The sequence below is a fragment of the Trachurus japonicus genome, chromosome 10 (genome assembly GCF_045865225.1).
Source record: "Trachurus japonicus isolate A0001 chromosome 10, Traja_1.0".
In the NCBI taxonomy this organism is placed as follows: Eukaryota; Metazoa; Chordata; class Actinopteri; order Carangiformes; family Carangidae; genus Trachurus; species Trachurus japonicus.
The window spans coordinates 814634-834542 of NC_140916.1; the positions used below are offsets into that span (position 1 = coordinate 814634).

A 19909-nucleotide genomic window follows, 5' to 3' on the forward strand; every position below is an offset into this window, starting at 1 on the left:
CACTCTACACACATGATTTTTTCCACAGTTGTAGACAAACTTGTTCTCTCTTTAAAAATGTATTCAACAAAGCAGAGAGACTTGCTGAATTTAAACTGTGAGCCTCTGAGTGCGGCCACGTCTGTCTCTGCTCCTCATTGACTCTAATACAAAGATAAACTGAGAGAAGCAGAACGGACCCCTGTTTCTAACTCGCAAAGGTTTCCAAAATATTTACCGTAGAAACACCAAAATCACATCAAATCGTTCAGGAAGTCCTTACGACGACCATGGTCTGCTTCTTTTTCTGATGGGAGCTACCGTTTTGTCAGAATAAGCCCAAATGTGAGACCAGTGCAGAAGCAGAAAATCACTCTTTTTCCCGCTATTTCTGTCTGCCTCAGCCTGGGGGGCCCCTATCGTCATTGGCAACCACCTCAAGTTGCCGTGGTAACCTCTGAGCCTCCGTGGCCCTCTCAAAATGAATGCTAGGAAATTTTCTAGTACATGTTTTTGTTATTGTTTCAATATTCTTACGTGGTGTTTGGCATAGGGCTTCAACTAATGATTATTTTCATTATCGATTAATCTGTTGATTATTTAAACAATTAATCGATTAGTTGTTTGGTCGATAAAATGTTTAAAAAGATGTTTAAAAATATCAATCAGTGTTTCTCAAACCACCAGATTACGTCCTCAAACGTCTTGTTTTGTCCACAAACCGAAGAGAGACTCAGTTTATTGTCATAAAGGAACAAAGAAACCAGAAATATTCACATTTAAGAAGCTGGAATCAGAGAATTTGGACTTTTTTTCTTTAAAAAAACTACTCAAACTGATAATTAGATTATCAAAATAGTTGACGATTCATTTAATAATCGATTATTGTTCGATTAATCGATTAATTGTTGCGGCTCTAGTTTGGTATTCCTTTTGGTGGACATTTTGGTGCAACAATGTAACAGTGTCAAAATTTGGACACTGACTAACCCCTAGTGAGGACACAGTGAGGACATGGGGACAGTAAAGACACAGCGAAGACACATTAAGGACAGTAAAGACAGAGTAAAGACAGAGTAAAGACAGAGTAAAGACAGCATGAGGACACATTAAGGACATGAGGACATGACTTACTGCTGCAGCAGCTGTAGCTGTCCGTCTGCATGCTGGGTGCCGTTGATGTGTTGGGTCCAAACCTGAAACACAAAACACAACACACACATGAGTCGGTGTCGTTAAGCTCCGCCTCCACGCCAACGCTCCGAGGAGAAGTAGCCTCATCATAATGACCCCGCCCCCTTTCCCTCCCCCCCCTCCACCCCCCCACCACCATCTGACTCTGCAGAGAGAAGGTCGAGGAGCTCGGCTGAACTTACCTTCTCCGACAGCACAGTGATATCACACAGAGAGCACGAGTACGGGAACACCTGAGGACACGTCCCGTGGAAGTCCAGAGCTGCTTTGGACGACGGCATCGAGGAGGAGGAGGAGGAGGAGGAGGAGGAGGTGAAGGAGGAGGAGAAGGAGGAGCTGGCCGCCCTAGGAGGAGGAGCAGGAGGAGCCAACCTGTGATCAGCTGATCCTCCCGGCTCAGAGAAACGGGAAGGACGAGTTCTTTGTCCGGCTCCAGTCGACCTGAAAGCGGCTCGGTCCTGAACGGAACCAGAACCAGAACCAGAACCAGGACCAGGACCAGAGGCTCCGCTGGTCTTACCGTACTCAGGGGGTCCTAGTCTGTGGTGGAAGTCCACCGCGTACATGGATGATGAAGAGGAAGAAGCGAATGATGATGCTGATGATGGCGTCGGTTCGGCTCTGACAGAGCTGCTGGTTCTGGTCGTCCCCCAACGGGTCTGGACCGCTGGGACCGGGACCGGGACCGCTGGGACCGGGTCCGATGGAAGATAACTGGGAGTGATCTGGTCCAGCGGGTACTGGACCGGCTGGCTGCGCAGCTGGTCCCAGTCCGAGGCTGCAGAGAAGCTAGACGCTGCTCTGTGGGCGGAGCTAGACGCCAAGTGGCGAGATGATGCTCTGTGGGCGGGGCTAGACTCTGCTTGGTAGGCGGAGCTAGATGATGCTCTGTGGGCGGAGCTAGATGCTGAGTGGCTAGATGATGCTTGGTAGGCGGAGTTAGACGCTGAGTGGCTAGACGCTGCTTGATAGGCGGGGCTAGACGATGCTCTGGGGGCGGGGCTAGATGATGCTCTGTGGGCGGAGCTAGATGATGCTCTGTGGGCGGGACTAGACGTTGAGTGGCTAGATGATGCTTGGTAGGCGGAGTTAGACGCTGTTTGGTAGGCGGAGCTAGACTCTGTTTGGTAGGCGGAGCTAGACGATGCTTGGTAGGCGGAGCTAGACTCTGCTTGGTAGGCGGAGCTAGATGATGCTTGGTAGGCGGAGCTAGACTCTGCTTGGTAGGCGGAGCTAGACTCTGCTTGGTAGGCGGAGCTAGATGATGCTCTGTGGGCGGAGCTAGACGCTGCTCGCTGGCTGGAGCTGGGGGGATAAGAGGATGAAGATGATGAAGTGGCGTGGGGCTTGACGGTCCCTCTCTTCCCCTTGATGTGCTGCAGCACCTGCGGCAGCGACTCGAGCGTGAGGACGTCCTCGGGCAGCTCGGCCAGCAGAGACAGGTCGCTGGGCTCGAGGCCGCAGCTGCTCAGGATGCTCAGAGCGCCGCCGTCCTGCGACCACGACGACGGACCTCTGAGGTCGTGGTGCTGCGGCGGCGCGACGTGGCGAGCTTCCCGGCGGTCCGACGAGGAGGAGGAGGAGGAGGAGCCGTTGTCCGGTCGAAGGTCGGCGTCAGACGGCGTCCGTCTGTACGGGAACGGGCGCTGAGCCATGATGAGATGAAGCTGTGGAGAAACGTCCTGCAGACAAGAAGGTGTCGGGGAAGACAGGACGTTAAAGAGACGTTAACGAGACGTTAAAGAGACGTTAACGAGACGTTAACGAGGCGTTAACGAGACGCGGCGTCCTGAGACAAACACACACGTCTCAACGCTGACGAGCAACAACGGCTCAAGACTCTAAATAACAAGAAAAGATGAAGAAGATGAAGTTGAAGAGGAGGAAGGACGTCACAGCTGCAGCATTATTATTATTATTTTTCAGTCGTTATTCAACTTTCAACCGCTTTGAACTCACCTCCATTTATTAATCAGAGCTGAAGAAAAGTCAAAAGTCATCGTCATTCAAGTCGCTGAGTCGCTTCACCAATAACATTGATTGATTGGAAGAAAAAAAGCTTGGATGCTCCCCCATACATTTTTAATTATAAATAAGGTTAAGGAGGTATCCCATAATAAATATTACCTGCAAAACTTTAAAAAGGACATAATACTAATAGTTATTTTTATGACTCAGATCAGGAAACAGTTGTTCTTCTTGTTCACATATTAGGCCTAAATAATGATGGGCACTGTTTCTATTCTTTATTAATCAAAGTAAATTAAATAAGAAAACCCCTTGTTTTGTTGTTTTTTTCCCAAAAAGAAATGGAGCATTATTGTTAAAGGGATACGCCGACATTTTTTTTTTCGTGTCTTGCCTCACTCCTGAGTCCATGACCAGCAGATAGACACCATCCTTTCCACTGTGTGTGCAGTAACAAGGGAGATAGAGCCGTATCGCCGTAATTAGCTTAGCTCAAACGCTGGAAGTGTATGGGTAGTGTTAGCCTGCCTCCACCTAAAGTCGCTAATTAGCTTAGCTCAAACACTGGAAGTGTATCCACCACTTTATTTTCCCATGATCCATTGCGTCACACCACAACGGAAGTCGGTTTTCAACCCCGTAGTAGCATTCTAGCGAGCGGCTAACTGGTAGCGCTAGCCACCGGTGTAGGCACCAAATGTGGGGGCTCTGGGCTGCCAAAACCGCCCTGACTAATCTGATGTTTGTCAAGTCTATAAAACGAATTACCGAACAAACACCACCACCTCTGTGTGCATGCCTCTGCAACTAGTCATGGCTATTGTAGCCATTAGCTTCACTGCTGCTGACAGCTAAGCTAACGGCGGTAGCTAAGCTAACAGCAGGACGTCAGCTGTTAAAACCCTCCCGTTGTGGGACATGACATGAAACTACTCCAGTTAGCTCAGTCATGTTGGAACTAGGATATCTGCTGGAAAAAATATTTTTTTCATGGGCTGTTTATCTAGTTATTTAAGACACTGCTAACGTCTAACAGCTAACGGTTAGCCCAGCTAACGTTAATCTAAAATGTAATGAATGGAGTGTCATGGCGACACCCAGCGTTGTTCTCGGCAAAGTGGTGTATAGGTAGTGTTAGCCTGCCTCCACCTAAAGTCACTAATTAGCTTAGCTCAAACACTGGAAGTGTATAGGTAGTGTTAGCCTGCCTCCACCTAAAGTCACTAATTAGCTTAGCTCAAACACTGGAAGTGTATAGGTAGTGTTAGCCTGCCTCCACCTAAAGTCACTAATTAGCTTAGCTCAAACACTGGAAGTGTATGGGTAGTGTTAGCCTGCCTCCACCTAAAGTCACTAATTAGCTTAGCTCAAACACTGGAAGTGTATAGGTAGCGTTAGCCTGCCTCCACCTAAAGTCACTAATTAGCTTAGCTCAAACACTGGAAGTGTATGGGTAGTGTTAGCCTGCCTCCACCTAAAGTCACTAATTAGCTTAGCTCAAACACTGGAAGTGTATAGGTAGTGTTAGCCTGCCTCCACCTAAAGTCTCTAATTAGCTTAGCTCAAACACTGGAAGTGTATAGGTAGTGTTAGCCTGCCTCCACCTAAAGTCACTAATTAGCTTAGCTCAAACACTGGAAGTGTATAGGTAGTGTTAGCCTGCCTCCACCTAAAGTCACTAATTAGCTTAGCTCAAACACTGGAAGTGTATAGGTAGTGTTAGCCTGCCTCCACCTAAAGTCACTAATTAGCTTAGCTCAAACACTGGAAGTGTATGGGTAGTGTTAGCCTGCCTCCACCTAAACTCTGTAAATATATCACTTTATCCACATTTCAAACATGTTTAGGTGAGAAAGTAGCCGTTTAGATCAGCAGTGTGTCGTTAATTTGTCTAAATACCAGCTGTTTACAATTTTGTTGGGACGAATTCGGCGCTACTCAAGCTAGCTGTTGTGACCAACGCACTTCCGGTTACTTTCACAAAATAAAACACCCGTTGCCCTTTACATACAGAAAACCATGAGGACAGAATTTGTGCTTTTACTTTGAAACAGGAAGCTAACCTACCCTCGATGTAGCTAGCTTGAACCAAAATAAAGCGTCTTTGCTTGAACCCTCCGTTTTGACCAATCTCGTCCCGTTAGCGGCATTTGACCGCTCAAGATGCCTTACCTTATACACTTCCAGCGTTTGAGCTAAGCTAATTAGCGACTTTAGGTGGAGGCAGGCTAACACTACCTATACACTTCCAGTGTTTGAGCTAAGCTAATTACAGCGATACGGCTCTATCTCCCTTGTTACTGCACGCACAGTGGAAAGGATGGTGTCGATCTGCTGGTCATGGACTCGGGAGTGAGGCAAAACACATTTAAAAAAATGTTGGCGTATCCCTTTAAGTTACTTACATTTACATTTCTGTTCCTTTTGCAACCTTTTTATTTAATGTACTTTACCACTGGTCCATCTGTTACTTTCTGTTCTTTCTGTGTACTGGTCATTGTATACGGTTTGTATTTCAAAAAATAAGAAACAAACCAACAAATGTATTATTATCTCAGTCATTATTCAACTCTGTAAGTTTTAAACCACTAGTTTGAACTCACCTTCATTTAATAATAGAGCTGCAGGTTTTCGATCGCATCGATTGATCAGCTGGTTGATCAATAGAAACTCATTAGCTTTGATTAATTGTTTAAGCAAGGACATAACTTGCGATCTCTGCCCATATAAGGATATTTTTAAGCAAAAAAACTTTGATAAAAGGACGAGACTAATTTACTTTATACTTTTATTTACTTGGGCTTTTCAGAAACAGTAGTAAAAGGTGTTTCAGTCATATATTTTATTTTGTTGTTCATCAATTAACACGTTTATTCTGACAAAACTAATGTTTATTAATCAATTTATCATAACGCCAATAAAAGACCAATGAAACGTAAAGACCAGATTTGATTCAAAGATAAAAGCTGATCAGTTAAATCTGATTTTTTTTTAAATCTTTCTTTTTTTAATGTCTTTTTAAACCTTTCACATTGTTTATGTAGGCTATCTTAATTGTGAGTTATTCCACATTGTTTTATATTTTATTGTGTTCTGTAAGCTCTTTGAGCACTTGTAAAAGCGTGTTATAAATAAAATGTATTATTATTTATTATACCGTCATATATTTACTCTGTGGCTCCTCCTCTAACAAACTAGTATCAACCAGATTCATGTTGTCACGTAAGTAAATACACTGCTCAAAAAAATAAAGGGAACACTTAAACAACACATTGTAACTCCAAATATCACACCAGACCTGTGTGAAATCAACCTAGGATGATCATTTTGATTTACGTTGATCATTTTTATGTTATTTTGTTCTCAACACACTCTACTATATATTGAATAACGATTTTAAACTGCAATATTTCATTAATTGAGATCTAAGATGTGTTGTTTAAAGAGGAACTAAACCCCTAAACCACTTTTTTCTGCTGAAAACAAATGTATTTGGGTATAAGGTAGTGTTGTCAGTTGATTCTGGTCCAACTTTTGACATTTTAGTCAAAATATTTCAATTTGGTGTATTTTGTAGTAAAAATGTAGAGTGACTGCCCTCTATGGGTTGAAACACGGCTATTACAATCGAATTTTTCTATTGGCTGAGATGGAGGCAGATGACGTTTTGGAGGCAGCTTTCGTCACCGGCCACCAGCTCCCCGGCCAATCAGCACCGGCTGCTGCCTGCCGCTAACGGTTGCTAGGCACTCTAGCTGCTCTGCTGCGGCTAACGGCTGCTAACAGCTGCCTGGATGGGAATCGTTAGTGCGGCCGGCGCTAACGAGCCGTTAACGAGCTAACGAGCCGGCGGATCAGCTGTAGATGCTGTGTCACGGCTCTGGCGTCCTCTCCTAGTAGTGTCCACGCTACTAGTGCTGTTAGAGTAGCTCGTTAGTAGCTCGTTAGCGCTAGCAGAAGTGTCGATGTGTGTTTATTACTTTTTTTTCTCTTTTGTGTGATTTCGCGGGTGTGAATGGGGCGCAGGGGGGAGGGGGGAGGGGGGATCGGAGAGTGCTCCTGGAGTCCCGCCCATAATCAAGGCATTTTTTGAATTTCAAGCTTAGAGCACGTCATCCAAAACTGAGGGGTTTATGGTGCGTTCCAGGCAACCCGTAACTCGTATTTTTCCGACCTGTTCCTATGGTTACCCGTTAGAACGTACAGTCAAACTCGTAACTTCCCACCTGTGAACTCGTACTAGATCGATCTACTCCCAGTTCCCAGTTCGTAACTCGTAACTTGCCTGGAACGCTACAAACTCGTAACTGGTGACTTGAAGTCGTGACTTACGGGTTAAAAAGCCTGCCTGGAACGCACCATTAGTTCCCCTTTAAGTGTTCCCTTTATTTTTTTGAGCAGTGTATGTGACTTTTGGTTTCTTTTTCACTAATTAAATTAAATCAGTAAAACGATTCTTCTTCATACCAGCTTTTAGATATTATTGTTCACTGCAATTAGCCTATATGATTATTATTGGCTGGATTTGATGAGGGTTACAGCCCCATAACCCCACATTAATGTGTCCATCCAACTTTATATTTATTCATATCATAAATATCATAATAAATTGAGCACAACAGTCCAACACCTTTGTTTTAAATCACAGTGAACTTATTGAACAGCACAGATAATTAAACCGATCAACTCAGTAACGTATCGATAAGATTAATATTAATCAATAAAAAAAGATAATGATTATTACCTGACGAGCTGATGTCAGTGTGAACAGTTTATATCTCTATTTATCAAACTTTATGTGAAAAGTACAAACCAACAACACAGAGATCAATAACACAAAGTCAGAGCTTCATCGATCACCGATGTTTGATCACAACTTCCGGTTAAACCGTTAATAATAATAATAATAATAATAATAACGGTTAAAACAGCGTTAGCAACATTAGCTCAGCGTTAGCTAACAGCTGTTAGCTTCTCCTGTTAGCACCGAACTCACCTCAAAACAAACAGCAGCCGCTTCCGGTCAGACACGTGACCTCGTGGTGAAAACAGAGAAGTTCACAAGAGACAAAACTACATCAATAACAAAAAAGAAAACGTTTGTTGAAGGAGAGAAAACACAGAGGAGCTGCTGGAAACAAGCTAACAGCTAACAGCTAACAGCTAACACTGCTCCTCTTCCTCTTCTACTTCCGGTGTAGAAGCGGCTGTAATGACACGTCACCGCCGCCTGCTGGTGAGCGCGAGGAACTGGAACTCAACAAACCACATGCTGCTCTGTGTACAGCTGTTTGTATGTACAACCTTTTTCAATAAAGTTAAAGCAGAAGTAAGTGATATTTTTGTGTTAATCTAAGTCTTAAATAGTTGTATCTTCCGACAGCAATCACTTCTATAGAGTGTTTGGTCTGAAACACGGGTCTGTCAGTCACTCTGCTCTGCTCTGAGCCCAGGAGAAAACTTTCCTTGTATCCTACAACCTTTATCCAATGAGGAGAGAGAACGGCATAAAGGGGCAGTCCTCTCTGTGTGTGCAGCCAAGGGATGCGCCTGAATGTGGTGACGTAGGGACGAGGACCAATAGATCCATGACGAGGGCGGGGGCTGCTAACTCCATCGGCTGACAAGACGTTATGGTGCGTTCAAGGCAACTCGTAACTCCTGTTTTTCCGACCTGTGAAGTTGTACCAGTTCGATCTGGTACGAGTTCACGGGTCAGAAGTTACGAGTGGCCGTTATAGTGACTTTCACAGGTAAAACAGGTCGGAGAAACACGAGTGGGTTGCCTGGAACGCTACAAAGTCGTAAGTTGTGACTTGAAGCTGTAATTTACGGTTTCAAAAGCCTGCCTGGAACGCAGCATTAGCCAAAACCACCGGATCGCTACTTCTGCTTTAAGGTGTGTAGTTTTTATTTTATTTTATTGATCTTGGTGTCAATTTCTATATTTTCAAGTCTGTTGAGTTGGATTTTGTGATTTTATACAGGGTAGCACCCAACAAATTAATTTCCTAAAACAGTGTTCTTCAAACTGTGGGGCGCCCCTCCCCTTGGGGGGTGCCATAGTTTTTAAGGGGGGGGGGGGGGGGGGCACGACATGAGAAAAAAAGAACTGTAAAGTACTGTTGTACTTTGTAGTTTGGCCTTGGTGTCTCTCACTCTCTCTGTGTTTCCACAGATCCACCGGAGCTCCATCTCTCTGCACCAGCCGCCGCCTGCATCGCCCCCCCTCCCACCCCTTCCCCTGCTGTTAGACCGGCCTCCCCTTCCTTCCCATGGACCAGTCTGCCACCCAGCCCTCCCATCGAGCTGACCAGCTCCCCCAACGCACACACACACTGAGCTCGGTCTCGGCCCAAGCTTTGAATATCCCGCCCGCTCGATAACGACCAATCGAATTTGTTTTCCTCACTCGGGTAAACTCGTGTTGCAGCTCGTGACAACTCGGTGCGACAAACAGGACAAACGGCCATTTCTGTACACCTTTAAAGGGGCAGCACAGTCTGTCCTGGGTGAGGGATCCCTCCTCTGTTGCTCACCCTGAGCTTTGTCCGATTTTTCCCTGTTAAAAGGGTTTTCCATGGAGTTTTTCCTCAGTGGATGTGAGGGTCTAAGGACAGAGGATGTTGTTATGATGGGATGTAAAGCCCTTTGAGACAAACTGGTGGTGAAAACGGGCTATACTAATAAAATTGCCTTGCCTGGCCTTGCCTAAAGATTAAAAGATGAGTGAAGTGTCACCTGCACAAAGGGCTTAATGATTAATTGCATTTGCAATTATATTAATTATATAACAATATGATCAAATGCGATTTTGTTACACGCACGCTGCGAGTATGCTCTGGTGTTATTTGTCACGCACTACGTTGGCTGTGGAACTATCCCAGTTTTAAAAAATAGGAGCGTCAGGTATGCTGCTGAGCAACAGGTGTGCCGGACCACGTCAGGTATGCAGCAGGACCAGTGGTACAGCGTCCTTCCGCATACATTTTAGCCCAGTCACAGTTTGATACAGTTTTTTTTTTTTAATGACTGGAGCACAAGCTAAGTTTTCCTCTACTACAGCTGTACAGCTTTGTTCATCTCATATGTAATGTGCGGGTTACTTATTGTGCAGATCAGGTGCACACTCGAGGTCATGGTGATTTCCAGAGGCAGACAAGAAAGCTGTAACATAGCTTCTGCCACCGGCTTTCTTGGATGTTTCTATTCTGGGGTGTTACACCAGTGCGGGGTGTGTGGAGCATGAGCATATGCGTTGTCCAGTTAAACTCTGATTAAGGCGTATACATGCTGGAGAAAGTCCAATTCCAATCGCATTATCTGGGTGTCTGAATCGGAGTTGGGGAACTCCGATATTAGTTGGACTAACGCGTTTACATGAACTCAGTTGTCCAGTTATAGTCGGATAAGGCAATAATTAGGTTTTCTCAAGTGTCATGTAAATGTACTGAGTGTCTGGGCGGTGCGTGGCGCGGTGGCACCCCGGTTCGGGTCCCGCGTCAGGCAGGGCCCATGACATCCGTCCGACTACCCATTTCTCCGACCATACATTTCTTTATTTTTGCGTCCATTAGTCCGACCTTCCATTTATCCGACTTAAGTAGCCCTAACCCTTAACCTTACCCTAAACCTAACCTTAACACTGTAGAATGGGTAGTCGGAGAAATGAGCTGTCGGACTTATGGGCAGTCGTACTGATGTATGCTCCCCATCGGGCAGACCTTTCCTGCGTGTCCCCCTCTCTCTGCCTCCCCTTTTCCTGTCAATCTCACTATGTGCTGTTGGGTAGAGGCAAAAAGCCAAAAAATATAATAATAATAAGTAATTTATAATAAAAAAGTACTGAGTGTTACGTATTGTATGTTGGTCTCAGGCTCAGCTGAATGTAGCACTACGTTGGCTGTGGAACTATCCCAGTTTAAAAAAATAGGAGCGTCAGGTATGCTGCTGAGCAACAGGTGTGCCACACCGCGTCAGGTATGCAGCAGGACCAGTGGTACAGCGTCCTTCCGCATACATTGGAGCCCAGTCATTATACCACAGTTTTTGTTTTGTTTTTAATGACTGGAGCACAAGCTAAGTTTTCCTCTACTACAGCTGTGCAGCTGACATGTGGTCAAGACATACAGCAGAGACCTAGCGCAGTCTCATAGGTGCATTTCATTATTATAAACTTCAACCTGAATGTTCTCTGTCCTCAGACTGTCCACTAGGCCATCACACAGGGAGAGCATGTGTGGCTTGTGTCATGAGTGTGTTACAGAGTTCCGGAAGCACTCATCAATGTTCCCTGTTACGCAGATGATACTCAACTCTACTTGTCAATGGAGCCAGATGACAGAAGCCCCCTCATCAATCTGCTAGACTGACCTGAAAGACATACAATCCTGGATGTCCTCTAACTTCCTGCTACTGAATTCAAATAAAACTTATAGTCCAGGCAATCTAGCTCATTCTGGACCCAAAAATAGAACTATTTTTTTTCCTTTACTGCTATCACAATGAAACTTTACACAATGAAAGTATTCATGAAATGTAAAATCTTTTGTATTACAAGTTTCTTTGAAAATGAATTTGAATATGCAAATGAGCAATACACTAATGGAATATGCCCAAAATACACCCAAATAGGCTTGTTTTGTTTTTTCCTTTACTCCTACCACAATGAAACTTTACACAATTAAAGTATAGGTACATGAAAAGTAACATTTTTTGTATTAAAAGTTTCTTGGAAAATGAATTTGAATATGCAAATTAGCTCAACACTAATTGTGTTATGGTCAAGAAGCCATAAAGCCGCAAGCAGCAAAAACAGGGGCCAAATAACTTAGTTCTTAGTCCCGCTCATATGTTGTTGAACACAACAGCATATTTAACATAACATCACACACAGTCGTTGAAACGACTTTGATGTATTCTGACTCTCTTCTGTTGTTCTCTGCAAATTTGGGGGAAAGTCATTAGGTAAGACTTGTTCGCTAATAAAAAATGGATTTAGAAAGCAACTGGAGACAAGACTGTGCAATCAATACTTAAGTTCAATATAAGTCTTTTTGTAGCAACTAGTGACCCAGGTAAGTGTGGCAAGTGACATCAAATTGTGTGTATGCATAGGTCAAGTGTGGCAAGTGACTTCAGATTGTATGCATAGGTGAACTTATTGAATGGACATGAATGTGTTAGTTATTTGGCCCCTGTTGCTGCTTGCGGCTTTATGGCTTCTTGACCATAAGTCAATTAGTGTTGAGCTCATTTACATATTTAAAATTAATTTTCCAAGAAACTTGAAATACAGAAATGTTACTTTTAATGTATACTTTTATTGTGTGAAGTGTGATTGTGGTAGGAGTAAAGGAAAAAAAATGAGCCCATTCGGGTGTATTTTGGGCATATTTGATAAGTGTGTGGCTCATTTGCATATTCAAATTCATTTTCAAAGAAACTTGTAATACAAAAAATTTTACATTTCATAGATACTTTCATTGTGTAAAGTTTCATTGTGATAGCAGTAAAGGAAAAAAAACAATAGCCCCATTGGGGTGTATTGTTGTCTGGCCTTATTGGCACCATAGACTTTATACAGTAGAATTGATGAGAATTAAACATATTTCCCCAACTAGGATTTCTTAGGACTTTTAGTTTGTTGTTCTGGACACCTCTTAGAAATGATGTATGGTGAAACACATTCTGTTACAATTTGTCTGTCGGAAAATGCTATTTTGCCTGGACTATAAAGTCATTGTGTTTGGAAACACCTCAGGGACACGTTCTTGAATCAGATCGCTACTCAAGATGGCATCACCCTGACCCCAAGAACAACTGCAAGCGGTCTCCGGACCTGTCACTCAACGGTTCTGCGCCCTAATTGGCCAGAACTTTAAACCTAATAATAGTAAAACGGTAGAGTTAAAAAAAATTCACCCCCCTCAGAGTGTGTGGGGGGTAGAAACTATCGGTTGAGACCAAAAAAATAAAATGTACCAGGCTGTAAATATGTTTTTTTTAAGCTGTAAAATCGGCTATTTTAACATGGGGCTCAATTGGAGTTGCTCCCTTCTGGAGCCAGCCCCCAGAGGAAGAAGAGGGGATTGCAGCTTTTTGAATGCGAAAGTGACTTCACTTCTCAGACCGACAACTGCCCCCTTGGATGCGCCTGAATGTGGTGACGTAGGGACGAGGGCTGTTATGGTGCGTTCAAGGCAACCCGTAACTCGTGTTTTTCCGACCTGTGAACTCGTACCAGTTCGATCTGGTACGAGTTCACGGGTCGGAAGTTACGAGTGGCCGTTATAGTGACTTTCACAGGTAAAACAGGTCGGAGAAACACGAGTGGGTTGCCTGGAACGCTACAAAGTCGTAAGTCGTGACTTGAAGCTGTAATTTACGGTTTCAAAAGCCTGCCTGGAACGCAGCATTAGCCAAAACCACCGGATCGCTACTTCTGCTTTAAGGTGTGTAGTTTTTATTTTATTTTATTGATCTTGGTGTCAATTTCTATATTTTCAAGTCTGTTGAGTTGGATTTTGTGATTTTATACAGGGTAGCACCCAACAAATTAATTTCCTAAAACAGTGTTCTTCAAACTGTGGGGCGCCCCTCCCCTTGGGGGGTGCCATAGTTTTTAAGGGGGGGGGGGGGGGGGGGGGGGGGGGCCCGACATGAGAAAAAAAGAACTGTAAATTACTGTTGTACTTTGTAGTTTGGCCTTGGTGTCTCTCACTCTCTCTGTGTTTCCGCAGATCCACCGGAGCTCCATCTCTCTGCACCAGCCGCCGCCTGCATCGCCCCCTCCCTCCCTCCCCTTCCCCTGCTGTTAGACCGGCCTCCCCTTCCTTCCCATGGACCAGTCTGCCACCCAGTCCTCCCATCGAGCTGACCAGCTCCCCCAACGCACACACACACTGAGCTCGGTCTCGGCCCAAGCTTTGAATATCCCACCCGCTCGATAACGACCAATCGAATTTGTTTTCCTCACTCGGGTAAACTCGTGTTGCAGCTCGTGACAACTCGGTGCGACAAACAGGACAAACGGCCATTTCTGTACACCTTTAAAGGGGCAGCACAGTCTGTCCTGGGTGAGGGATCCCTCCTCTGTTGCATAGCTTCTGCCACCGGCTTTCTTGGATGTTTCTATTCTGGGGTGTTACACCAGTGCGGGGTGTGTGGAGCATGAGCATATGCGTTGTCCAGTTAAACTCTGATTAAGGCGTATACATGCTGGAGAAAGTCCAATTCCAATCGCATTATCTGGGTGTCTGAATCGGAGTTGGGGAACTCCGATATTAGTTGGACTAACGCGTTTACATGAACTCAGTTGTCCAGTTATAGTCGGATAAGGCAATAATTAGGTTTTCTCAAGTGTCATGTAAATGTACTGAGTGTCTGGGCGGTGCGTGGCGCGGTGGCACCCCGGTTCGGGTCCCGCGTCAGGCAGGGCCCATGACATCCGTCCGACTACCCATTTCTCCGACCATACATTTCTTTATTTTTGCGTCCATTAGTCCGACCTTCCATTTATCCGACTTAAGTAGCCCTAACCCTTAACCTTACCCTAAACCTAACCTTAACACTGTAGAATGGGTAGTCGGAGAAATGAGCTGTCGGACTTATGGGCAGTCGGACTGATGTATGCTCCCCATCGGGCAGACCTTTCCTGCGTGTCCCCCTCTCTCTGCCTCCCCTTTTCCTGTCAATCTCACTATTTTTTTTTTTTTTTTGCCTTTATTTAACCAGGTCGGTCCCATTGAGACACAATGGCCTCTTTTTCAAGGGAAGCCTGGCCAAGACAGCAGCAGAAAAGTTATTACACATACATAACACAGAAATCACACAACACACAGATAAAATACAATACAAGATAAAAGCAACAGGACTAAAAGTTCGGATTCACATTAAAACAAGAACAAGTGCGATATGAAGCTGCTCCAATTTCTCTCACACGAGTTTTCAAAGATCCAAGGTTGATCAGCTCCTTTAGCTTTAGAGTTTTCTGCAGTGCATTCCAAGCAGCAGGTGCAGCATACTTAAAACAGTGCTTACCAAGTTCAGTGTTAACTTTGGGCACGTTTAATAAATAAAACTCATTTGAACGTAGGCGGTAATTGCTTTGAGATTTGGAGAGATAGTTACATAAATAGAGGGGGAGCAGACCCAAAATGACTTTATAAATAAAAATATGCCAATGTATAAGGCGGCGTGCTGCCAGAGATGGCCACTCAACTCGGGCATATAAAGTGCAGTGGTGAGTGAGGGCTTTACATCCAGTGACAAACCTTAAGGCACCATGATACACGGTGTCCAGAGAGCGCAGACAATTTGCAGGGGCATACATATACAAGAGGTCCCCATAATCAAGTACAGGGAGGAAAGTGGCAGCAACCAACTTTTTCCTGGTAGAAAAAGAAAAACAAGATCTGTGACGGAAAAAGAATCCCAGTTTCAGTCTTAATTTTTTTACCAGGTTTTCTACATGTGGTTTAAAAGAAAGCCGATCATCGATTAAAATGCCGAGATACTTGTAACAGGTCAGAAGTTCAATCTCACAACCTTGTAATGACAAAATGCTGGGAGGAGACACAGGTACTTCCCTGCCATTAGAAAATATCATCAGTTTAGTTTTGACAGCGTTTAAGACAAGTCTTAGCTCAATGAGCTGACTTTCCACAAGGTTAAAAGCAATCTGTAAGTTGCCAAGGGCCTCAGCAAGAGTGGAGCCACAACAATAGATAACCGTGTCATCAGCATAAAAATGAAATTTGGCATTTGGAATGTTTCTGCCCAATGTATTTACATAAATAACAAACAAAATTGGTCCCAGAACTGAGCCCTGAGGCACACCGGTAGAAACATTTAGCAAATTGGATGAACTGCCTTCAAAGTGAACACATTGTTTTCTATTAGACAAATAATTATCAAACCAACCAACGGCCTGCTCAGATAAACCTATGTCGAGCAGTCGTCGCTTCAGAATAGAATGATCGACTGTGTCGAAGGCCTTAGAAAGGTCAACAAAAAGAGCTGTGCAAAATTTCTTATGATCCAGCCAGTCTATTATGTCATTGGTGAGTTTGAGGGTGGCCGTAATTGTGCTGTGTTGTTTCCTGAAGCCGGATTGATATGGAGAGAGAATGTTGTAAGTATGAAGGAAATCCTTCAACTGGTCATTTACTAGACCTTCAAGGACCTTCGACAGGATGGACAACTTGGAGATAGGTCGATAATTATTTAAACAAGTAGGGTCCCCCCTTTCAAAAGGGGAAGGACGTAAGCAACTTTCCAAATTTCAGGAATACAATTCGTAGTGATAGACAGGTTAAACAGATATTGAAGAGGCTTGGCAATAAAATCAGCTGCAAGCTTTAAAAAATATGGTTCCAGGTGATCTGGGCCTGCAGATTTAGTAATGTCAAGAGAGAGAAGAGCTCTACGGACCTCTTCCACTGAGAACAACCTAAAAACAAAGGAAGGTTGACCAGCAGAAATATGGCCTAGAGATGTGTTACCAACATCTAGGGCAGAGGACACAGGATTAAGGGCAGGCATAGCAATTGTGGAAGAAGACCTAGAAAATAACGAACCCGAGGCAGAAAAATGATTATTAAAACAATCAAGTATAGTAGCCCTGTCAGTTACAGTGGTAGCGTCATTAGCAATACAGGATGGGAGTTCACTATGATTATCAGTGGCTGAGATAGATTTGATCACTTTCCAAAATTTCTTAGGGTCGTTTAGATTTTTCGTTATTGTAGAGAGATAAAAACTGGACTTTGCTTTTTTGATAAGAAAGGTAAAACGATTTCTGAGTTGCCTAAATATAAGTTTATCAGCCTCAGACTGAGTCTTTCTGGCTTTAGCCCAGGCAAGATTTCTATTATGCAGTAAATCGGCTAAATCAGGTGTGAACCAGGGATTATCCCTACCCTTAACCCTATATCTTCTGTTCTGTGCTGTTGGGTAGAGGCAAAAAGCCAAAAAATATAATAATAATAAGTAATTTATAATAAAAAAGTACTGAGTGTTACGTATTGTATGTTGGTCTCAGGCTCAGCTGAATGTAGCACTACGTTGGCTGTGGAACTATCCCAGTTTAAAAAAATAGGAGCGTCAGGTATGCTGCTGAGCAACAGGTGTGCCACACCGCGTCAGGTATGCAGCAGGACCAGTGGTACAGCGTCCTTCCGCATACATTGGAGCCCAGTCATTATACCACAGTTTTTGTTTTGTTTTTAATGACTGGAGCACAAGCTAAGTTTTCCTCTACTACAGCTGTGCAGCTGACATGTGGTCAAGACATACAGCAGAGACCTAGCGCAGTCTCATAGGTGCATTTCATTATTATAAACTTCAACCTGAATGTTCTCTGTCCTCAGACTGTCCACTAGGCCATCACACAGGGAGAGCATGTGTGGCTTGTGTCATGAGTGTGTTACAGAGTTCCGGAAGCACTCATCAATGTTCCCTGTTACGCAGATGATACTCAACTCTACTTGTCAATGGAGCCAGATGACAGAAGCCCCCTCATCAATCTGCTAGACTGACCTGAAAGACATACAATCCTGGATGTCCTCTAACTTCCTGCTACTGAATTCAAATAAAACTTATAGTCCAGGCAATCTAGCTCATTCTGGACCCAAAAATAGAACTATTTTTTTTCCTTTACTGCTATCACAATGAAACTTTACACAATGAAAGTATTCATGAAATGTAAAATCTTTTGTATTACAAGTTTCTTTGAAAATGAATTTGAATATGCAAATGAGCAATACACTAATGGAATATGCCCAAAATACACCCAAATAGGCTTGTTTTGTTTTTTCCTTTACTCCTACCACAATGAAACTTTACACAATTAAAGTATAGGTACATGAAAAGTAACATTTTTTGTATTAAAAGTTTCTTGGAAAATGAATTTGAATATGCAAATTAGCTCAACACTAATTGTGTTATGGTCAAGAAGCCATAAAGCCGCAAGCAGCAAAAACAGGGGCCAAATAACTTAGTTCTTAGTCCCGCTCATATGTTGTTGAACACAACAGCATATTTAACATAACATCACACACAGTCGTTGAAACGACTTTGATGTATTCTGACTCTCTTCTGTTGTTCTCTGCAAATTTGGGGGAAAGTCATTAGGTAAGACTTGTTCGCTAATAAAAAATGGATTTAGAAAGCAACTGGAGACAAGACTGTGCAATCAATACTTAAGTTCAATATAAGTCTTTTTGTAGCAACTAGTGACCCAGGTAAGTGTGGCAAGTGACATCAAATTGTGTGTATGCATAGGTCAAGTGTGGCAAGTGACTTCAGATTGTATGCATAGGTGAACTTATTGAATGGACATGAATGTGTTAGTTATTTGGCCCCTGTTGCTGCTTGCGGCTTTATGGCTTCTTGACCATAAGTCAATTAGTGTTGAGCTCATTTACATATTTAAAATTAATTTTCCAAGAAACTTGAAATACAGAAATGTTACTTTTAATGTATACTTTTATTGTGTGAAGTGTGATTGTGGTAGGAGTAAAGGAAAAAAAATGAGCCCATTCGGGTGTATTTTGGGCATATTTGATAAGTGTGTGGCTCATTTGCATATTCAAATTCATTTTCAAAGAAACTTGTAATACAAAAAATTTTACATTTCATAGGTACTTTCATTGTGTAAAGTTTCATTGTGATAGCAGTAAAGGAAAAAAAAACAATAGCCCCATTGGGGTGTATTGTTGTCTGGCCTTATTGGCACCATAGACTTTATACAGTAGAATTGATGAGAATTAAACATATTTCCCCAACTAGGATTTCTTAGGACTTTTAGTTTGTTGTTCTGGACACCTCATAGAAATGATGTATGGTGAAACACATTCTGTTACAATTTGTCTGTCGGAAAATGCTATTTTGCCTGGACTATAAAGTCATTGTGTTTGGAAACACCTCAGGGACACGTTCTTGAATCAGATCGCTACTCAAGATGGCATCACCCTGACCCCAAGAACAACTGCAAGCGGTCTCCGGACCTGTCACTCAACGGTTCTGCGCCCTAATTGGCCAGAACTTTAAACCTAATAATAGTAAAACGGTAGAGTTAAAAAAAATTCACCCCCCTCAGAGTGTGTGGGGGGTAGAAACTATCGGTTGAGACCAAAAAAATAAAATGTACCAGGCTGTAAATATGTTTTTTTTAAGCTGTAAAATCGGCTATTTTAACATGGGGCTCAATTGGAGTTGCTCCCTTCTGGAGCCAGCCCCCAGAGGAAGAAGAGGGGATTGCAGCTTTTTGAATGCGAAAGTGACTTCACTTCTCAGACCGACAACTGCCCCCTTGGATGCGCCTGAATGTGGTGACGTAGGGACGAGGGCTGTTATGGTGCGTTCAAGGCAACCCGTAACTGGTGTTTTTCCGACCTGTGAAGTGGTACCAGTTCGATCTGGTACGAGTTCACGGGTCGGAAGTTACGAGTGGCCGTTATAGTGACTTTCACAGGTAAAACAGGTCGGAGAAACACGAGTGGGTTGCCTGGAACGCTACAAAGTCGTAAGTTGTGACTTGAAGCTGTAATTTACGGTTTCAAAAGCCTGCCTGGAACGCAGCATTAGCCAAAACCACCGGATCACTGACTTCTGCTTTAATATTGTTGTTCTTTGTTTTACAGTAACCACACACACACACAGATCTAGATAAACAGCCCGAACATTATTTCTGGACTCTGCCTCTTACTCCTCCGCTCTCACCAGGCCATTAAAATACCCTGAAATGATTGCCTATCATACAGCA

General features: G+C 43.5%; 2 protein-coding genes across 2 annotated transcripts in view; both read right to left on the minus strand.

Annotated features, from left to right (window-relative positions):
* Positions 1-8297, minus strand: part of LOC146979230 (uncharacterized) — a 24743-nt gene extending 16446 nt beyond the window's left edge. The window contains exons 1-3 of the mRNA XM_085788948.1: positions 8138-8297; positions 1356-2855; positions 1114-1175 (exon numbers count right to left, since the gene is read on the minus strand). Coding sequence (XP_085645074.1) covers positions 1114-1175; positions 1356-2828 — 1535 coding nt within the window. The 5' untranslated portion in view covers positions 2829-2855; positions 8138-8297. The remainder of the gene's footprint in view (positions 1-1113; positions 1176-1355; positions 2856-8137) is intronic.
* Positions 1-19909, minus strand: part of LOC146979224 (protein NLRC3-like) — a 331528-nt gene that overhangs the window by 143960 nt on the left and 167659 nt on the right. The window lies entirely within an intron of this gene.